The sequence below is a fragment of the Taudactylus pleione genome, unplaced genomic scaffold (assembly GCF_031769625.1).
Source record: "Taudactylus pleione unplaced genomic scaffold, aTauple2 ptg000156l, whole genome shotgun sequence".
NCBI classification, from domain to species: domain Eukaryota; kingdom Metazoa; phylum Chordata; class Amphibia; order Anura; family Myobatrachidae; genus Taudactylus; species Taudactylus pleione.
The window spans coordinates 21,481,822-21,500,638 of record NW_028284558.1 but is presented as its reverse complement, the minus strand read 5'-3'; the positions used below and the strand labels follow the sequence as shown (position 1 = coordinate 21,500,638).

General features: G+C 41.5%; 1 protein-coding gene across 1 annotated transcript in view; it reads right to left on the bottom strand.

The window, feature by feature from the left end:
- The window catches only part of KYNU (kynureninase), a 163,205-nt gene that overhangs the window by 58,698 nt on the left and 85,690 nt on the right, over positions 1-18,817 (bottom strand). The window contains exons 9-10 of the mRNA XM_088474915.1: positions 4,586-4,684; positions 3,157-3,230 (exon numbers count right to left, since the gene is read on the bottom strand). Of these exons, the coding sequence (XP_088331041.1) occupies positions 3,157-3,230; positions 4,586-4,684 (173 nt within the window). The remainder of the gene's footprint in view (positions 1-3,156; positions 3,231-4,585; positions 4,685-18,817) is intronic.

The following is an 18,817-nucleotide window of genomic DNA, read 5'->3' as shown; positions in this document are numbered from 1 at the left end:
AGAAATAATCATACAATGCAGGCAGCTACACGCAGTGACCAAGAAAATGGGTACACCAATATAAAGTTCTTTATTAGGACAATGAGCCACCACATACTGCTAGTACAGCCTGTACAGTACACACTGTTACACTGCCAGTGTATAACACTCTGCAGAGGGTTACAGGACCATTCTAAAGGCCCCCATACATCAGCAATCTGAAAACCACAATTTAATAATTTGAAGATTTATTGCCCGATTTTAGGATTTCCCAATCTAGCAATCTGCGCCCATACATTACAGATCTTTTTCAGTGATTTGCAGATCAATTGCAGTAAACACAGATCTGGCAATCTTCAAAGGTCCATCATTTTGCTACTAGCGGTCTGCAAACCTGGTGATCATGTTCATACACTAGCAATCTACAGCCCCAATCCATCTGTGAAATCCAACATGTTGGACAATCTGATTTAACAATTCCAAACACTTTTTGGTTGCAATCTGCGATCTGTGAAGCCCATACATTGCAGATTTTTATACACAATCGATTGCAAATTGCAGAATTGCCATAATCGATTGCTGATGTATGGGGGCCTTTAGGTAAGAAAGTCTCTCAACTGATGGCTGGTTGATGGTGGTTGAATATGTGTCTCAGGAGCATTCCAGAATGTCTCATAAATGCTCATTTGCATTCTGATATAGCAGCTGGGATGGACAAGACATAACCATCACAGTAATCAAAGCGTTGGGCAACCACATGTGTACTGTTGATGTGGGCATTGCCATCCTGCAAGACACCCAACTGTCAAAATTGAAATGCTGTAACATGAAGTGAAGATGATCTCGCAGTACTGTTAAGTGGTGATTAGCATGGACTGATAAGGGTAAAACCATGGCAGGAAAAGGCACTGCACAATATTATAGAAGCACCCTTCATTGTTGCAAGCAAGGGCAGTTCTTTATGTAAGCACCACACCTGCACTCATCCATTTATTGAGTGCATAATGAAGCATGCTTCATCTGACATAATCACCCTCCTCCACTGCTCAGTGATCCATTGCATGTGCTCTTTGTATCCCTTAACTCGGGAACAGGTATTGGTACAGTAGGTGTGATGAGTGGACTATGCACTGCAACCCAACTATTATTTCTTGCTCTGTGGAGCTTCACCATTTCTATTATTAATGTGATAGTGGGACTGCTAAAAAGAACCTTGGAAGTTTCCAGATCTTATTACCTCAGATAGAAGGTGTCCATACGGAGACCTCCAACTTATACCAACTACGGGCCCTTTTAAAGAGGAGAATCTGGCAATTCCCTATCCTGAGTTCTGACAGGATATTAGATTTTTATACTTTCAGCATTTTTGCACATGGATGTTTTAATACAGGAGTTTTATATTAATGAAGAATAAACGTGTTAACCTTATTGCACTATGGTTTTATGTTCTATTTTATGTTTTTCATAATATACACGCCTTGAATGAAAAAATAACTTCTAAAGAGAAAAAACTAAGGGAAGTACTATATATTCTACATAAAGTTTATGACACGAGCGCTGAGGGGTTATTATTCTATTTTTCTGTATATCTCTGTTATTGTTGGATATAACTGTTTATAACCTATCTGCTGCTAGAGTTTAGTGTCTAGGCGCCAAAGGTTTACACTACATTTTATATACTGTACTTTATTATTGTGTTACAGATTGAAATTGTCAAGGTTGTTCTACCGGTGCTTGCTTGTGTTGTCATCTACTTTTACACCCAGTGCGCACAAAGCCGGTACTCAGAAGCCCAGTCCCGAAATCCCGACAAGGGTCAGAATCTCGGCTGCCGAATCCTGGCGGCTGTGATACTGAAGGTAAGTATAGGGTCAGGGTTAGGCACTAGGGGGAGGGTTAGGGTTAGGCAGCGAGGGGGGGGGGGATAGAGTTAGGCTGCGGGTCAGGAGGTTATGGTTAGGCTACAGGATCAGGGGGAAAAGGTTAGGCTCTCGGAAAGAAAGGTTACGTTTAGGGTAGGGTTAGGAGAAGGGTTACCTTACTTACCTGCAGGCAAAAACATTTCAACCGTCAGTATGCCAGCATCAGCATTGCGACCACTGGCATTGTGTGCTCCATGATCGCATACCCAACCCCAGTGACCTCACTCATAATTATAGGCTCACAGTCCTGGAGAATACTGCTTCTCCCACTGACTCCCTTTGCTGATGATGATTTTCATGCTAACATGACCTTCCTAATCACACAACACCAAGTGAAACGATCTTAGACACTGAAGCTCTTGCCAAATGTGCCCCTATAATCAGCCCTCCTGGGTGAGGTGACTGAGGGGTTAGCATGAAAATTATCATCAGCAAAGGGAGTCAGTGGGAGAAGCAGCATACTCCAGGACTGTGCCCCTATAATTAGCCCTCCTGGGTGAGGTCACTGAGCTGTAAACAACAAGGGAAGCCCAGGATTTTTATACATAACCATGATGAGGTGTTATTTGTTTAACGATGAGCCAGACTTGTGTTCAAGCCCTTGCTCGCAATATGTGTATTGTCCCTCAACTATGCTGGTGTTTCCATTTTTTTTGTCCATTACCTGTACATCTGCTGTATTGTCTGAAAGTAAATACACAGTTATGAGGTGATGTCAAAATAGTTTCTTCCTTATCTACTATGGAACATAATGTCTTAGACACAGTGTATGTCCTAAGCAATGGCAGAGCAGTGAATCATCAGTCCAATAGTATAATTTGGGGAAGAGCCAGTGATGCTGCATCAGCCTCCCAGGACCATGCTTTGCTCTCAGCTGCCTTTCCTATGCATGTGCAGGTTTGGCACATGAAGCCTCTCACAATTAGCCCCTGTTCTTCTGATAGTCACATAGGGCATGGGCCCCAATCACCTCAGGGCCCCTTAGTGGGGCCTGGAGGTGATTGAAGTCCTAAGTCTGGACATAATCTACACAGAGAACACTGACTAAATGTAGTAGTATATCCCGAGTTGCTACACTCACTGCAGCATGGCTAGGAAGAGTCACAAGAGATGGTGGAGCATTGGAAGGGTGTGCAATTAAAAAAAAATATTAGTCTCAAAGATCACATACTGTAGTTATACATCTACTTGGTTCTACTCCGAATGATGCCAGTGATTTAACATTCAAATCACATTATGGAAAGCTTTTACGTACGATGGTTTAATAGTGCAGGAATGTTTCTTATGAATGAACGCCCCCGCTAATCCGCCTGCTCCAGAGTTCAAGTACTGCAAAATCAGTAAAAACAATTCCAATTAATGACATTCTCAAATATTACAAAATGAATAAAAAACGTTATTGTATGTTTTGGTAAACCCACCACCAAGGCCATGGAGGGCAATAAACCTATGATTCAGATAAGGGAGAATGGGCAGAGACAGTGTTATGGCCCAGATTTATCAATGAGACATATTCTTTTTATCACTATTAAGCTTTAATGGTGCTCCAACCAATCAGCTCCTAACTGTCATTTTTCAAGCACATGACAATAAGGGGCTGATTGGTTGGAGCACTAGTTAAGATTAGTAACAAGTGATAACAAGAATATCACTCATTGATAAATCTGGGATTATAATTGATATTCCGCAAAGTTGAAAATCAGCCTTTAATATGATAAGTGTCACTGCACTATTAGGGTTAACTGTTTCTACAGTGTACTGTAGTATTCATTGGATGGTGCTGGCTGCCAAGGTCTGTGGTGAAACAGTCCTAATCTAAGGACCAGACTGAGGCTATGAAACTAAATACTATTAGAGTCAATGGGTTTCTTCTTCAGACAGGGTGATGCATCCAGACCTCGTTAGTGTGTAACAGACCTCAAAAGTGTGTGACAGATTTTCAAGACGCAGTAGAAAAAGATCATTGATTTGCCAATAATCATAGTATCACTATATTTGATGTGGATGACATACTTTTATTTAGCAGTTGGGAGGGCTAGATGACCAGGGTTGGGAACCTCTGACGTATGCTATCCTGGTTTATGGATTTAGGGCAGAATCGGACTGGCTTGTTGGGGTATTGCAAGGATCTGCTACTAGTCCGTGTATGCCAGGACAATATTTAAGGATACCTGTTTTTTTGCACTGGCATATACAATCGGCATCACTGAGCGATTGTGATGTCAGTGATAACAATTGTATGTGTGGGAGTGGGTGCAGAGAGCCGGACACTGCTAAACAGTGTCCAGGCATCCATGGACTAGCAACAGATTCTGGCAATACTACAATGGGCCTGTCCGATTCTGGTTTGGGGTGTTATGTTTAGGCAGGTTGCTTTGGTGGATTTACTGTTTTCCACTTTTCAGAGCTTACACTATGTGATTTGTAACAAGTGCTGAGCACCCTTGCACCGCCCACAACTGGTCTTCATAGTTTCACATTACTGTTAGACAATGTCTTATTTTGAAATTGAAGATCTTTTTAAAATGCTTTTTAGCACCAGTGCGATGTGTTGGGTAATTATTTTTCCGGTTCCCAATATTTTGTTATAAAACTGCTTCAATCGTGATGACAGCAACCCATTAGAATGAATTATTTTGTGCACTTAACTAAGAGAACTAGATGATAATTCTAAAATCAAGCACCTTATAGGAGCACCAACAGGCGAAATCCACTTCCCAGTCATGTAAGTGGAGTTCAACGTTGCCAACAGCATGGGCCAAATCAAAGCCAACAAAACATCCCTGGGGGAGACATAACTGTGATTAATATTTTGTATGACCAATAATGAGATAATACATTGCTTCCAGTTTTGTTTTATGGCACTGCAGTTGGACTAAATGACACAAGAGGGCAGTGTTGGCCTAAATATATCAAAGATTATTTCATTTCAGAAAATATGAAAATCTATATGCTGTATTAATAGATTCAGTGTTCCCATTTTAATAATCAGACAGCTGGAAGACATTAACTATGAAAGGTGGGATGTTAATTCAATGTAACAAAGCAATTTTTAGTTTAAGCTAAAACTTAACATATAAAGCTCAACATGTTTTCTTATCTACTACATTCCTACTGAATTATCACACACACTCGTACACGCGGGCGTTGTAATACAGCACCAGCTAAAGCATATACAAAACCTTGTACTTTATTCTTGCTTTTGACAGAGAATTCAAAAGAGTGTTCTGAAAAGCATCCTGTACTATGTATTTAATGAGTGCACCTATAGAACTCTATTATATTGTACCTTGCGGTAACGCTGCAGGCAACGCTGAAATTAACGTGGAGGAAAGCAAAGTGTACACTTGTCTGAATGTCTGGATGTGCGGCCCCATTATTTTATCAATGATCACTGTTAGCACATTTACTAGGCTTTAGTAGCGCTTATTGAAGAAACAAAATGTTCAAAATCATTGTTTTTTGTTAAAAGAGCTATTACTGTCATGTACTCTTGGGGTCTATTTATCAAGCAGTGAAAAGTGTGGAGAAGTAGACCAGTGGAGAAGTTGCATATAGCAGCCAATCAGCTTCTACCTATTATTTTATAGACTCTACTTGATAAATGCTACTTAAAAGCTGATTGGTTGCTATGGGCAACTTCTCCACTGGTTCACTACTCCACACTTTTCACTGCTTGATAAATTATATCCCACATACTTTTACGAATATGGACGCAATTATGGGTTTCCTTTTGTTTTGGATTTTTCAACATTTGATAAATAATTCCATATTTTTCCGTATGTTTTAATGCTGCTAAGGTCTGAGATTTGTAGAGGCAGTTTGATACTGTAGTTTTCTGAGATTATTAAAGTTAAAAATAATTTCTTTTTTATAACAAGTTCATCAACTAAATTGGAACTTGTACTTAAATGCCATTCTACTTTATGAAGAGAAAAGTAATAGAGTATCAGCTTATAGGGTTACTTGATAGGGACAAAAGGAAAGCAACCTTAATTGATGTGATGGGCTTATTATGAAATTATTATTTTTAAATACAGCAACTAATTACTTCATTTATTCTTTAGAGAAGCCTTAGAGTATAGGTTAGTTCACAGCAGCTTGAGTCGAAAAATAAAATTGCAATGTTTGAAAGTACACTGAGTAATTATGGTTATAGTATACTGCTTTTAGGCTTTGGTCCTGAAATAGCCAGGTTTATGGCCCCAATATGTGTACAATGCCTAATAATGATGTCATTGAAATCAACTGGATTATTTCCATTATGGAATGTTGGTTGAAAGGTCACTATTGGTCACTGATAATGGGTGTGCGGGCCCCAACTTCATATGACACACAGTTATGGCTCCAATTTATAATATGAAACACTGTAGTGCCCCCAATTCACAATAATCCATTTATCTGTGTCCCAATATGGCAATATGGCCACACGCAATTACACACTGTGCTGAACAATACTCTGCATTACTGGCTGCACGTCACGGTCAGGTGATTACACCAAACACTGACAGAGGGCAGCATTCAAACAGATCAAATTCTGTATACAAAAGGACATATCCAGTGTATTGCATTTTCAATGAATTTTGATAATTCTCGCCCACTGTGGGGTGCCAACCGAGGTCCACCCAATTCAACTAAACCAACCAATATGGCAGACAAATTGGTCTATATCAGTGGTTCCCAAACTTTTTTGAATCACGGTGCCCAGGAGTATCAGCATTGTTTTCACGGCACCCCTAAGCCAAGAGTTTGTTATTGAGAAATTCAGAAAAATTGTAGTAATGTAGTAAAGTGAAGTAAATTGTGCTTAGCTGTCATCCTTAGGTTCAGTTATGTGGTGGTGGACATGTTTGCGCTTCTTTTTGTCTACATATTTACATTAAATTTACCATAAATAATTTGATTTGGTGCTGGACCAACAACCTTAGACACCCCTGCAAGTGTCCCGAGGAACCCCAGGATGCCATGGTGCACAGTTTGGGAACCACTGGTCTACATTAATAGTGAAATCAAAAGGCATAAGATATGCTAGGATTAAAAGTAAAACATAATGTTATTTTTAGAGATGTGTGCGCATCTGGATTTTTGAAATCCGAACATACCCAAGTTTAGGGGTTATGAGTAGAACCCGAGTCAAGGTTCGGATTCACTTTTGTGACCCAGTTCGAATCGAGTCCCGGTTCGGATTTGTCGCTGGTTCGGAACTCAGATTTAAAAGCCGAACTCGGGTTTGGATGCAGACATTTTAGCAGTTTTTATCGATTTTTTATCGATTTTTACTGATTTTTATCCAAATCCAAAACCAATGGTGATTTTGCAAAACCAAAACACAAAGTTAAATCCAGATTCAATACCAAAACACGGGGGTCCGCGCACATCATTCTCTAGTTATTTTCATTACTAATCAAAAGCATCATCATTTTCTTTTAATATTGGGTTACAGCTGACCCTACCATAGACAGAATTATCTTACACCTGGAACATGTTGCGCTGATTGAGTGATCCTAGATATAAAAGCAGTTTGCTTTCTGTTTACTTAACCACAGATCCACGTGGGAAATAAACCGGAGCAATGTAAGGTGTCCTGGACACTTTATCTTGTTTAACTTATCATGATTTATGGACAGCTGCATCCCCTTAACAGAGAACACAGCAGATAAGGTTGTGATTTGTGAGGACAATTTTTGGAGTGTGTTTTCTGAAGACAACCCGCTAACATCTATATATGTATTGAAGATGGCAGCAAGTAGACACTTGTAAGCTCCTGTGGCTAATTACAGACCACAACTTCTCTCACACTGCAAGGGTACATACAATCACATATATATTACCGCAAGACTTAAAGTTACATTTTATATAATAACTACTAGGGGTATATTTACTAAAGTGCCGGTTTTTAGAAGTGGATATGTTGTCCATAGCAACCAATCAGATTCTAGCTATTATCTTCTAGAAGGTGCTAGATAAATGTTAAGTAGAATCTGATTGGTTGCTATAGGCAACATCTCCACTTCTAAAAACCTGCACTTTAGTAAAATATACCCCATAGAGTAGTGACTATTAAGCATGTTGTTCCTAAGCATAACTGACTACTTGTCTTTGAAACAACATTTAGTTCACGCTTTTAATTAAAGGACACTGGGCCTGATTGAGATGTGGACGCTAATGCAATCGCAGCTGCGAAAAATATACTAATGCATGCAGCTGCCTGGAAATGTATTGAGACGCCCACCATTGGCTTTGCAGATCCTAGCAAGTGCGTACAAACTCACAGCAGTGCTCACAGATCCTTTGATAACACAGGTCTGCAATGAAAAAGATTTTTTAAAGAAATTCATGTGATACTATAGATTTTTGGCTTCTGAACACGAAAATGACTCCCGATTTTGTTTTTCTGCAAAACGTGTAATTATTAATAAGTCTTTTTTTTTTTCATATTCTTTAAAGTAATAAAAGTATTCTGCCTACATTTATTATAAAATATTGTCTTAAATAAATTCAGTTGGTAGTATAGAACGTTGCAATTCAGTTCTCGTCATAAAACTTCCCCCGCCCAGTGCCAGATTAAGGTCTACATGGGCCTGGAGCTAAAATTTACAAAGGACCGAATCCCCATACTGTCTAAAGGAACATTGCACACACACAACAACTACAACTACAAGGTGAGCTGGCGAAGGTGGAACCAAATACAGCAGATGCAACACAGTTTTGCCCTGGGCTGGCTCATTTACACACCAAAGTTTTTAGGCAATGTCAAGGATCCAAACTACAAAGAAATTGTCAGGGAAATGCTTAATAGTTACAGAAACTTTGGCTGCAATATGAGTTTAAAGGTACAATTTTTTAATTCCCATATTGAGCATTTCCCGAATAATCTCGGAGACTACAGTGAAGAACAGGGTGAACGGTTCCACCAAGACATTAAAGATGTAAAAAGAAGATACCAGGGTCGTTGGTACATCAGGGTGATGGCTGACTACTGCTGGATGATACACAGAGATGACACAAAAAATGCTTATAAGCGAAAAGTGATAAAACGAAGCTTGAAGACAAAAAAAAAACAAGATATGAACAGTTTTTTCAATAATTATGGTTTTGTTTTTATTATTGTTTGATTTTATTGTTATTTTATTATGTAATTAAGACAAAAACACAGTGATATCCTCTACACTTCTTCATATTTCACAATAAATATGTCAAAAATAATTAAACTTCTTGTTTTTTCTTAAAAATGTATGTAACCCCCTTATAGGTAAATGTGATGTGGTATTTTTTTTTTATATACTATTTCTTGATGTACACAGGAGTGTAATTAAAAATATAAAAGTATTATTAAAAAAGCTTTAAATACCTTAAATTTCGCAGACCTGTGTAATCAGTAACCCTTTGGTCATGCAGAATGGCCGCGGGAACTGCAAAACTGCGCCATGTTTTTTATGTATGGAATCGCAACAGTATGATGAGACATGCCCCAAAAACTACTGCGACACATCTGCATTTTTGCCACCACTCTCCGTAACTGGTCCTTGAGTGCCAATCACTTTGCAAAGAAATACTCACTGCGAGCGGCAACGCTAACCAGGGTCAAAATACCAACTATAAATAATAATCTAATTTAATTAATTAATGACAGTATTATGAACCTCTAGTTTCTGCCAGATATAAATATGATGTGATAATAGTGTTGCTTGAGGACTGTTGTGAAGAACAAAGTCAGTGGACCTGACAAGGACAGAACTACAGTCATCACTACGAGTCTCAGAGTTTGGGTCCTCACCCCTCCCTCCAAGCAGAGACCAGAGAAGGGAGCCCAGGAGGCTAGAGCAACATTGCCTGAGATCCAGGGACGTGCAGTCATGGTGGGCAGGTGGGGCAGAGCTTTTCCTGTCATACTCCCTCTCAGACTGCAGAGTTTTGACTATAAAATTTATTAGAATAATACAAAGAAGATGTTTATAACTTAGAAATATCTTCTTTGTATTATTCTGATTAGTTTTATAGGCAAAACTCACCAAAATTGCAGCACTCCCTGGAAACACAGTGAGAGACATGAGATGAGGTAGCAAGAGCTCAGCCTCACCGCTGATTGCCAGACACTGCCTGGAGTTGAGGGTTGGGCCAGGAAGAAGCCAATAAAACAGAGAAATAGAGCTAATGAGGCATGCCTCACTGTGTGGGTGGGGGGGGGAGTGCCTTGAGCTCTGATGGACACCACTGATGATTAGGTGACCAGTTCAGGAAGGGTTAGGTCTAAAGTGTGCTCCTCCAGGAAGTACTCAGACAACGGAGCTCAGCAGCAGCACTGAGGAGGGAAGGAAATGGAATATGCAGGAAACACACAAGGAGAAAAAGTTGTGGACAAAAGGACACTGTCTGGGAGCTTGTAAATCACTATGAAACAGGATAGGGGTTTTTCCTGCTGACTCCAGTAGCTGGCACCTTGTCATTATGCTGGGACTGGCACCTTCTGTGTAAGGGATGGGCGATATTCTCTGCTAGGGGGAGTTCTATGTGTCTTTGTAAGGGAAATCTTTTTTGCTGGGAGGATCTTCTGTGCTAGTGGGAGATATGTGTGAGGGGGGATCTGTGTATGGGGGAAATCTCTGCTATATACTGTATGTGTGGGTAAATTCGGCTCTGATACTAGCTAGTGCTTCTCCAGCTATTGACCTCACCGCAGGTCTCTGCTGAGAGCCATACCCTTATTTTGCTATTAGGCATTGGCTAATGAACGGATCTGCCCCTGAGTTTTGAAATGACTGATAACAGAGTATAATAGGTTACAATCAGTCAATGTAAGTATAATGTTCAACATAATTGGAAAATGTAATGAACAGCATTTTTTTTTTTAAAGCAAAACCTTGGGTAGCTTATCATCTGGGGCCAGATTCAGAGCCGCACGCACTCTGCATGCAATGCCGATGTACATGTAGGTGAACGATTATTTGCAACTGTACACGCATGAAAAATTCTGAAATCTCCGCCAACGCATGCGTTACACACAAAGGCGCTGTTGTGATCGGGTCAGGCGGTATCAGTAAGGTGATGGGCATTCCTGGGCGGAGAACGGGAGGTGGCTACTTGTGCATGCAAAAATGGGGCGTTTTACGGGATTATCGCAGGCATGTCAGTGTAAGTGGCTGCACTCCCAGACACACAGCCACAGGCATAGGAGGCCATGGTTAGATGGAGAAGCTGCACCTGCCATAAGGCTGGTGCAATTTTCGATGGATGGACCAATAGTGGCGTATAAGGATGCACCAATAGGTGTTGTGGAATGCATGGGCGCTAAAAGTCGGCGTCTCAGTCCTTGTACATTCGGCCACATGGATGTACACAAGGGGAGGAGTTTGTAGGCCATTGGCATAAACTCGCAGACAGGCGACCACCAATAGACACTGCTGCGTTCACTTTTGCGTTTGAGTCAGAATAACAATTACATATTTCCTTGTACCATGCTGCTAATGGATTTTTAAGTATTTGAATGTACAGTAAGTACCCCATACCTACCAATGGGACAGGCCACACCTATGGTATGGTAGCATGACTGTAAGCAAGTTAGCTGTTGATTCTCAGAGTGGGCCTCTATGGTACAGTATAAAGGTGCAATACATGGATATGCAATTTTGTGAATCTGTTTTTGGAATACAAAACTGATTTTCTAAAATGCTGCATGTAAAAATACTGTGTTGCATTTATGCCCATGTACTGATTGATACATACTGCATGATGAATTCAATCCAGTTGCATAATCACCAGGTTTACAGTTTAGCACTATATAAAAATAAAGAAATACATATACTGTACCTAAGGATAAGGCAAGCTTCTGCTAACAAAATGTATGGGCTCCTGGATATCTCCTGAAAAGTGCATGGTATCATTTATTTTTCTAAAAATTTTATTCTAAACAAGTGTTTGCAAATAGAAATATATTACTAGATGAATTATACTGGGAGTTAAGTAACCATTTCTTTCCCTAGTACCTGTATATAAAGTTTACTTTAAACTTTAACAGAACACTCTGAAGAAAGCTATTTAAAACATGACCACTAGATGGCAGCATTATATCAAACGCTCCATATCAGAAGAACAGAACACAGATAAAAAGCATTTTAAAAGAAATAAAATGAAATAAATAAAAAAAAATAATGACTAATTTCTTAAGGGCCAAACATACTGTTCTTTTCAAAGATGTTTTACATAACAGCAAATGAATATATCAGACAAAGTATAATCATTTAGAGATGCTGGCATTCAAATACCTGGGAAATAATGATAAATGACTGCTCATTCTGTTTAAATGCTGATATATGTCTGTACTTAGCTTCTAATGTAAGTTTTATCTAAAAGCAGATTCTGTGGATTACACATTTAAAATTATATGTTTGCTAAAATATTTAATCACTTACTACATTTTAAAAATAAAAACCTACAGTAGTAGTATTGCTTTTGAACACAGTTAGTTCTGTGTAGTAGATTTAATTATGACTTAAATATGGTGACATGTAAAGTGTGGTGATAAATAAATATAATAAATACAAAATAATATAATTGTATAATATGGTGCTGTACAGTACATAAAAATATAACAGAGGTTAGGAATAGAGCCGACGGCAAATAAACTTCTAGTCAGGGATAGAGGGGTTAATAAAGTTAAAAATGTTTGTTGACAGTAGTAGGCAGATGCGATAGGACGTTAGGTTAGGGGCGGAGTTAGTGAGAGGGTGTAGAGAATCTACTGTGGTAAAATCTGCCTCTTTGAATTGATCTCCCACCCTCCCTACCCTCTTGTGTCTTGTGTCGGCTTTATTTCATTAGCAGGGAAAGACCGGCAATATTTAAGTGTCCATCTTGCAGCAGTAATAGCGGTGCGCACCCCTTCAATGCACTGATAGGCTGATTTCACCCTATTGGGGTCAGCGGCACCTCTCGACCGAGCAGGATGAATGGTGCATTGGCATGGGTGTTGGGGCCGCATCACTTGCTCTGAAAGGGATAGTTGGCCCTTGCAAGTTTTTAAGATCACCCTACCCTTGTCTGGGATAGTTGGCCCTCACAAGTTGTGATTTACTTCCGGCCTAAGACAAGTGTACGCTGGTTAGTTGCCGTTCTTTCTCCTGCCACCATGTCTACCTTGTAACCAAATAAAGCTGACCAATTAATTTAAACGGCATAACTTGGTCTCCTGTGTTTATTTTAGTTAAGTTTAGTTTAAGTTTATGGGTCACATCTATCATCTGACGATAGAAGTTTATAAATTTTGAGTGTGGTTACCCTTTAATACCACTACTGGCCCTTCTCAACATCATTTCACAGAAACACCTTAAGAAACCCTTTTAGACCAGTTTGGAGATTAAATGGGTTTAATTATAAACACACACCCAATTTCCTCACCCTAACTGTATTGTTATATGTAAACTGATATATGTATATGCCAAATGTTTTGCAATTACTAGCAAGTATCCTTCCAGATTTATTGCAATATGCATTACTCTTAGCTTACTTTTGGGCAGATGTTTGAAAACGCACAAACCCTATAACCTTTGAAAATACTTGTTTCCACCTGCAGTACGGTTTTTAGTACATTTTTTCTTTACCCTTTGTTTACTTGTACAGTATATGTATAATTGTTTTTTTTTAATTATAAGATATCTATAGCTCATACTGAGCTTCCATTTCCAGGCATGCTGGGACCATGTGAATGTTCAGTACAGAAAAACAGGCTCTCAAGAGAGATAAGAATTCCTTACAGCTCTAGATAGTCTACAAACGAAAATTTAATTTAAAACTATCAGCGCTTGGTGTGTTGGGGCATTTCGGTATGATAATGCCTTACAGTGGTTCCGTGGCTTTCTAGTCCTTGTTGCAGTTTGGTATATGTACTGTGGCTCATCCAGTGGAGGAGTTCCTGTGTAGTGGGAAAGGAGTGGAAAAATTGAGGTTTACTGTGTCCTACTTATTTCCCACGGGTTGTAGTCAATATACCGGCGGACTTAATACAGCTGGTCTATATCCCGACTGTAGAAGCCCGACATGGGACTTAAGGTAGGCGTTGAAATACCGACGCCTATCTTAATCCCGACGCCTGAATGCCGAAGGACGCTGATGCTATTTTCTTAGATGTCATTTGTGTTGTTTATCTTTGTAGGCAGTACCTTGTATTCCTATGTCTTGGTTTAAGTGGTAAAGATGATGTTAAATCAGGGCAATATCTAAAGTTACTGCTTTGATAGGTGTTATTTGACGAAACAGTTTCTTTAACTTCTGACAGTAAAAATAACCACACAACCAGAGACATAGCACTGTTTGGGGGCAATTCAGTTAGTGGTTTGGCTGTGATTAGGCATTCAGGAACAGCACATCGCATCCAGCAACGTTGCAAGGTTTTCCTTGCATTCCATAGAGGTGCATAAGAAAACATGCGATGTAGTGCCTATCGGAATGGTGAAATACACCATGTGTGTATTCAAACATTGAGGGATGTTTGGACCTAGGGCCTGATTCAGCCCCGGACGCTATGCTGCGCTCGCTTGCATTGAGCCATTTTAAGCAATCTGCGGACCACTATTTTGAGTGACAGATAGTGCCGTTTGTGGGTGGTAACAGGGGAAGGTGCTTGTAAACAGGGGTGTGGATGTATGAACGCAGGCGTGCCCGACCGTCAGAACGGCGTTTAATGGGTGTGCATAATTAGCAGAGTAGCATCATTACACACGTGACTTGGTTGTATTTTAGCCAGAACTGCTCGCAATGTTGTGGTGGGAAAAGACTACCACAAGCGCTGCAAGCAGCTCCGATGGCTTTCGATGTTCCCGATTAATCCTACAACTGCCGGAGATGACGTGTGTTACGAGTGGCAAAGGGGCGTCTTTATACAGGTGCGAGTGTATAGTGCGGCCGCTCGCTATTACTTAGTGGGCGGCTTTACGCGATGCAGTGCGAGCACATGATTTAAATAGCAGGCCCCTTTTAGCCAGCGAGAGGCCACAAATAGCGTCCGGGTCTGATTCAGGCCCCTAGTTTCCTCAGTGTCTGCCCCATTCAGGAAACTCTTCTGCTGTCAGTGCTGAGCCGTAATTATTATATGTCAGTTTACAGACATAGTAGCACTTTTATGTGTATTTTTGGTCAGTGGACTTTTAAAGGACCCTCTGTGTATTTCTTAAATAAAGAAAGTGAAAATATTTTTCATAGTTTTTGAATATTCCAGATTTTAAGGCAGCAGGTTGTGACGGAGTTATACTACACTGCAGCATTTCTGGTTCCTACACTTCATGTTAGCTTTAATTATGCTAACCATCCAGCTATTACAGCCCAGTGCATGGTACATTTGTACTTTGTTTTCACAGCAGAGAGGGAAAGAACATTTCCCTTACACATTAGCATCAAGATCTCTTTTCAGAATTAAATATAGACTTGCAAAACAACTTGAATGTCTGCCATTTATGATAATTTGTATTTCCCTTAACTTTCACACTGTAAAATGTCATATGCCTTGTATTTAATATCCAGTCACCGTCCCCCCCAGGTTGATTTGATAAAGCACAGGGTGAACTTACAGCAAGGAGTATTTTCTCATTAATGACTGTCAGAGTGTGTATGTGTACAGACGTCAAGCATTGAAATGAAATAGCTCTGCAATTTGATGAGGGAGATTTCGTGCAGTTACCTAAACTTTGTTTCAGATACTCCAGGAAACCATAATGCATTGGGTGTACAGTACTGTAATTTACACAATCAAAATGGGGGAAAGAAAGAACCTAGAGGAAATAGAACTAGATTACCACCTAGAGCATTATAGTGCCAACCTGAAACCCAAGGGGCTGTTTCATACAGCTGTTTCAGTAGTTTATGTTGGTAAATTCACAGCCTAGGCTGGAAACCAGGGCTTTGGACCATTTTGTACACTGCTACATTTCAGTGGTCCGCTCACTTGTACCCCTGTTTTGCAGCATTTTTAAAGAGGCAAAGACCATTTTAAGTAGCAATGCAGGTTCAAATTAAAATATGGCAGATCACCCAAAAAATACTGCCAGTCACATCGGTGTGGCCTCGCATTATGCCAGGAATGTTTTAAGAGAGGAAGGAGGGGGCCCGTGGGCAGCCCCTGTTTGGGCCCCCACCTCTCTGACGGCGGCTCAGCGGAAATGAGCGCTGTAGATTCTGGCTTCATGCGAGAATCTACAGCACATGCGGGGGTCTCCAGGAACATGGCGCCAGCACCTACTTTCCCGGGGACATCTTTTCTGCGCATGCGCAGATCACTGGGGAAATGGCCGCTGCCTTTTTCCCAGTGAGTGTTTGCTGTTCTACAGCGCTGGTCCAACGCTGCGGAGCAGCACTTTGGGAATCGGTGGAGAGGTAAGTATAATTACCTATGGGTGCAGGGTGTGCGGTGGGGGCCCCCCTGGATAGATACATCCCTGCATTATGCCCTCTCTTATAATGCCAGCCAAGCAGAGCGCCAGAATGCGGTGCTACTCGGTCAGGCCTCCAAATGGCCGGACTGGCCCATCAGGCCCACACTTGCCAGATGGCTAGTCTGGCCATGGTGTATACTGTTTTTTTCTCCAGCTCTGAGTGGACGCCTGCTGCGTTGCTTAGCAGGTTGGTCATTGGACGCTGTCCATCCCAGGTCCTCCCAGAGACTCCCACTAGCATTGGACAAGAGGGGAGGTTTGCTCTGATTGGCTTTCACTGTCTCAGAGAACCAATCAGAGATTAATGCAGCGGCAGCTGGGCTCCCACCCTGGAACCAGCCTTTTCCCTATATAGTCTCTCTCTTTTCCCAGCTACAGGACAGAGGCTATATAGTAATTAATTCACGTGTGACTGTGTGTGACCTGTAGTGCGGGGGAGATTTATCAAACCTTCTAAAGCAGGCCTGGCCAACCTGTGGCTCTCATGCTGTATTAAAACTAGGGGTGAGCGGGTTCGGATTTCTGAAATCCGAACCCCCCCCGAGCCCCCCCGATCCGAGGCCGATCCGAGTCAGGCTCGACTTTTCCCGCCTGACTCGGATCTGAAATCAAGGCAAAACGTCATCATCCCGCCTTCCGGGTCTCGCGGGTTTTGGACCCTATATAAGGTACCCGCGTCGCCGCCATTTTCTCACTCGGCTGTGGACAGTGAAGAGGGAGGGTGGGAGTTAGGGCTGGCTGGGCTGTGTAGTGTAGTGTAGTGCAGAGTAGTGTTGTGCTGTGCTGTGCTGCGCTGTGCTGCTGTTGTCCATAGGGGCTGTGTCCACTACTTCAAAGCCCATAGGGGCTGGTTGGACTGTGTTGTGCAGTCAGGTGTCCACTCCAAAGTCCTGTGCAGTGTCCCAGTCCTAAAGGGGTGCTGTAGTGTTGTCCAGGGGGTGCTCTGTCCGTCAGGGGTGCTCTCCCCAAGTGCTAAAAAAATACATATTTTTTCTGTGTTTGTGAATTGTGTGCGCAGTAGCCGCACGTGCATCAACAAAGTAGTGCCAAGCGTGAGCCTGTGTCATAAGTAAAGGGCCGGCTGGCTTGACCGTTAAAGGGTGCTGTAACCCCCAAAGTACACTCCAAACCAAATAAAAAATATTTTCTGTGTTTGTGAATTGTGTGCGCAGTAGCCGCACGTGCATCAACAAAGTAGTGCCAAGCGTGCGCCTGTGTCATAAGTAAAGGGTCGGCTGGCTTGACCGTTAAAGGGTGCTGTAACCCCCAAAGTACACTCCAAACCAAATAAAAAATTTTTTTCTGTGTTTGTGAATTGTGTGCGCAGTAGCCGCACGTGCATCAACAAAGGAGCAGCGCCAAGCGTGCGCCTGTGTCCCATGAGTAAAGAGCCGGCTGGCTCATTTCTTAAAGGGTGGTGTAACCCACAAAGTGCACTACTCTCCAGCAAAAATAAAAAAATATTTTCTGTGTTTGTGTGCGCCTTAGCCGCACGTATATATCAAATCTATATAACATAAATGGAGGACCAAACTTTCTCCGATAAAAATAAAATAGAGAAAGATCAAGAACCACTTCCTGCTAGTGCTGAAGCTGCTGCCACTAGTCATGACATAGATGATAACATGCCATCAACGTCGTCTGCCAAGGCCGATGCCCAATGTCATAGTAGAAGCCACATACAATCCCAAATGACAAAGTTCAGGAAAATGACCTTAAAAAAAACATTTAAATCATCTGAAGAGAAACGTAAACTTGCCAATATGCCATTTATGACACGGAGTGGCAAGGAACGGCTAAGGTCTTTCCCTATGTTCATGACTAGTGGTTCAGCTTCACATGACGATGGAAGCCCTCCTCCCACTAAAAAATTCAAACGAGTTAAGCTGGCAAAAGCACAGCGAAGAACTGTGCGTTCTAAGAAGATATCACAAATCCCCAAGGAGAGTCCAAGTGTGGTGGCGGTTGCGATGCCTGACCTTCCCAGCACTGGACAGGAAGAGGTGGCTCTTTCCACCATTTGCACGCCCCCTGCAAGTGCTGAAAGGAGCACCAACAGTCCACTTGCTGATATGCAAATTGAAGATGTCACTGTTGAAGTACAACAGGATGAGGATACTGGTGTAGCTGGCGCTGAGGAGGAAGTTGACGAGGAGGATTCTGATGGTGATGTGGTTTGTTTAAATCAGGCTCCGGGGGAGACAGTTGTTGTCCGTGGGATGAAAAAGCCCATCACGGTCATGCCTGGGCAGAAGACCAAACATTCCACCTCTTTGGTCTGGCAATATTTCTATCCAAATCCGGACAACAACTGTCTTGCCATATGTACCATATGTAAAGGTGGAATAAGTAGGGGTAGGGACGTTAACCACCTAGGAACATCCTCCCTTATACGGCACCTGCAGCGTGTTCATAATAAGTTACTGTCAAGTTCAGAAACTTTGGCTAAGACCGTAAGCAGTCCAGGGACACCTAAATCCCTTTGTCCTGTTGTAT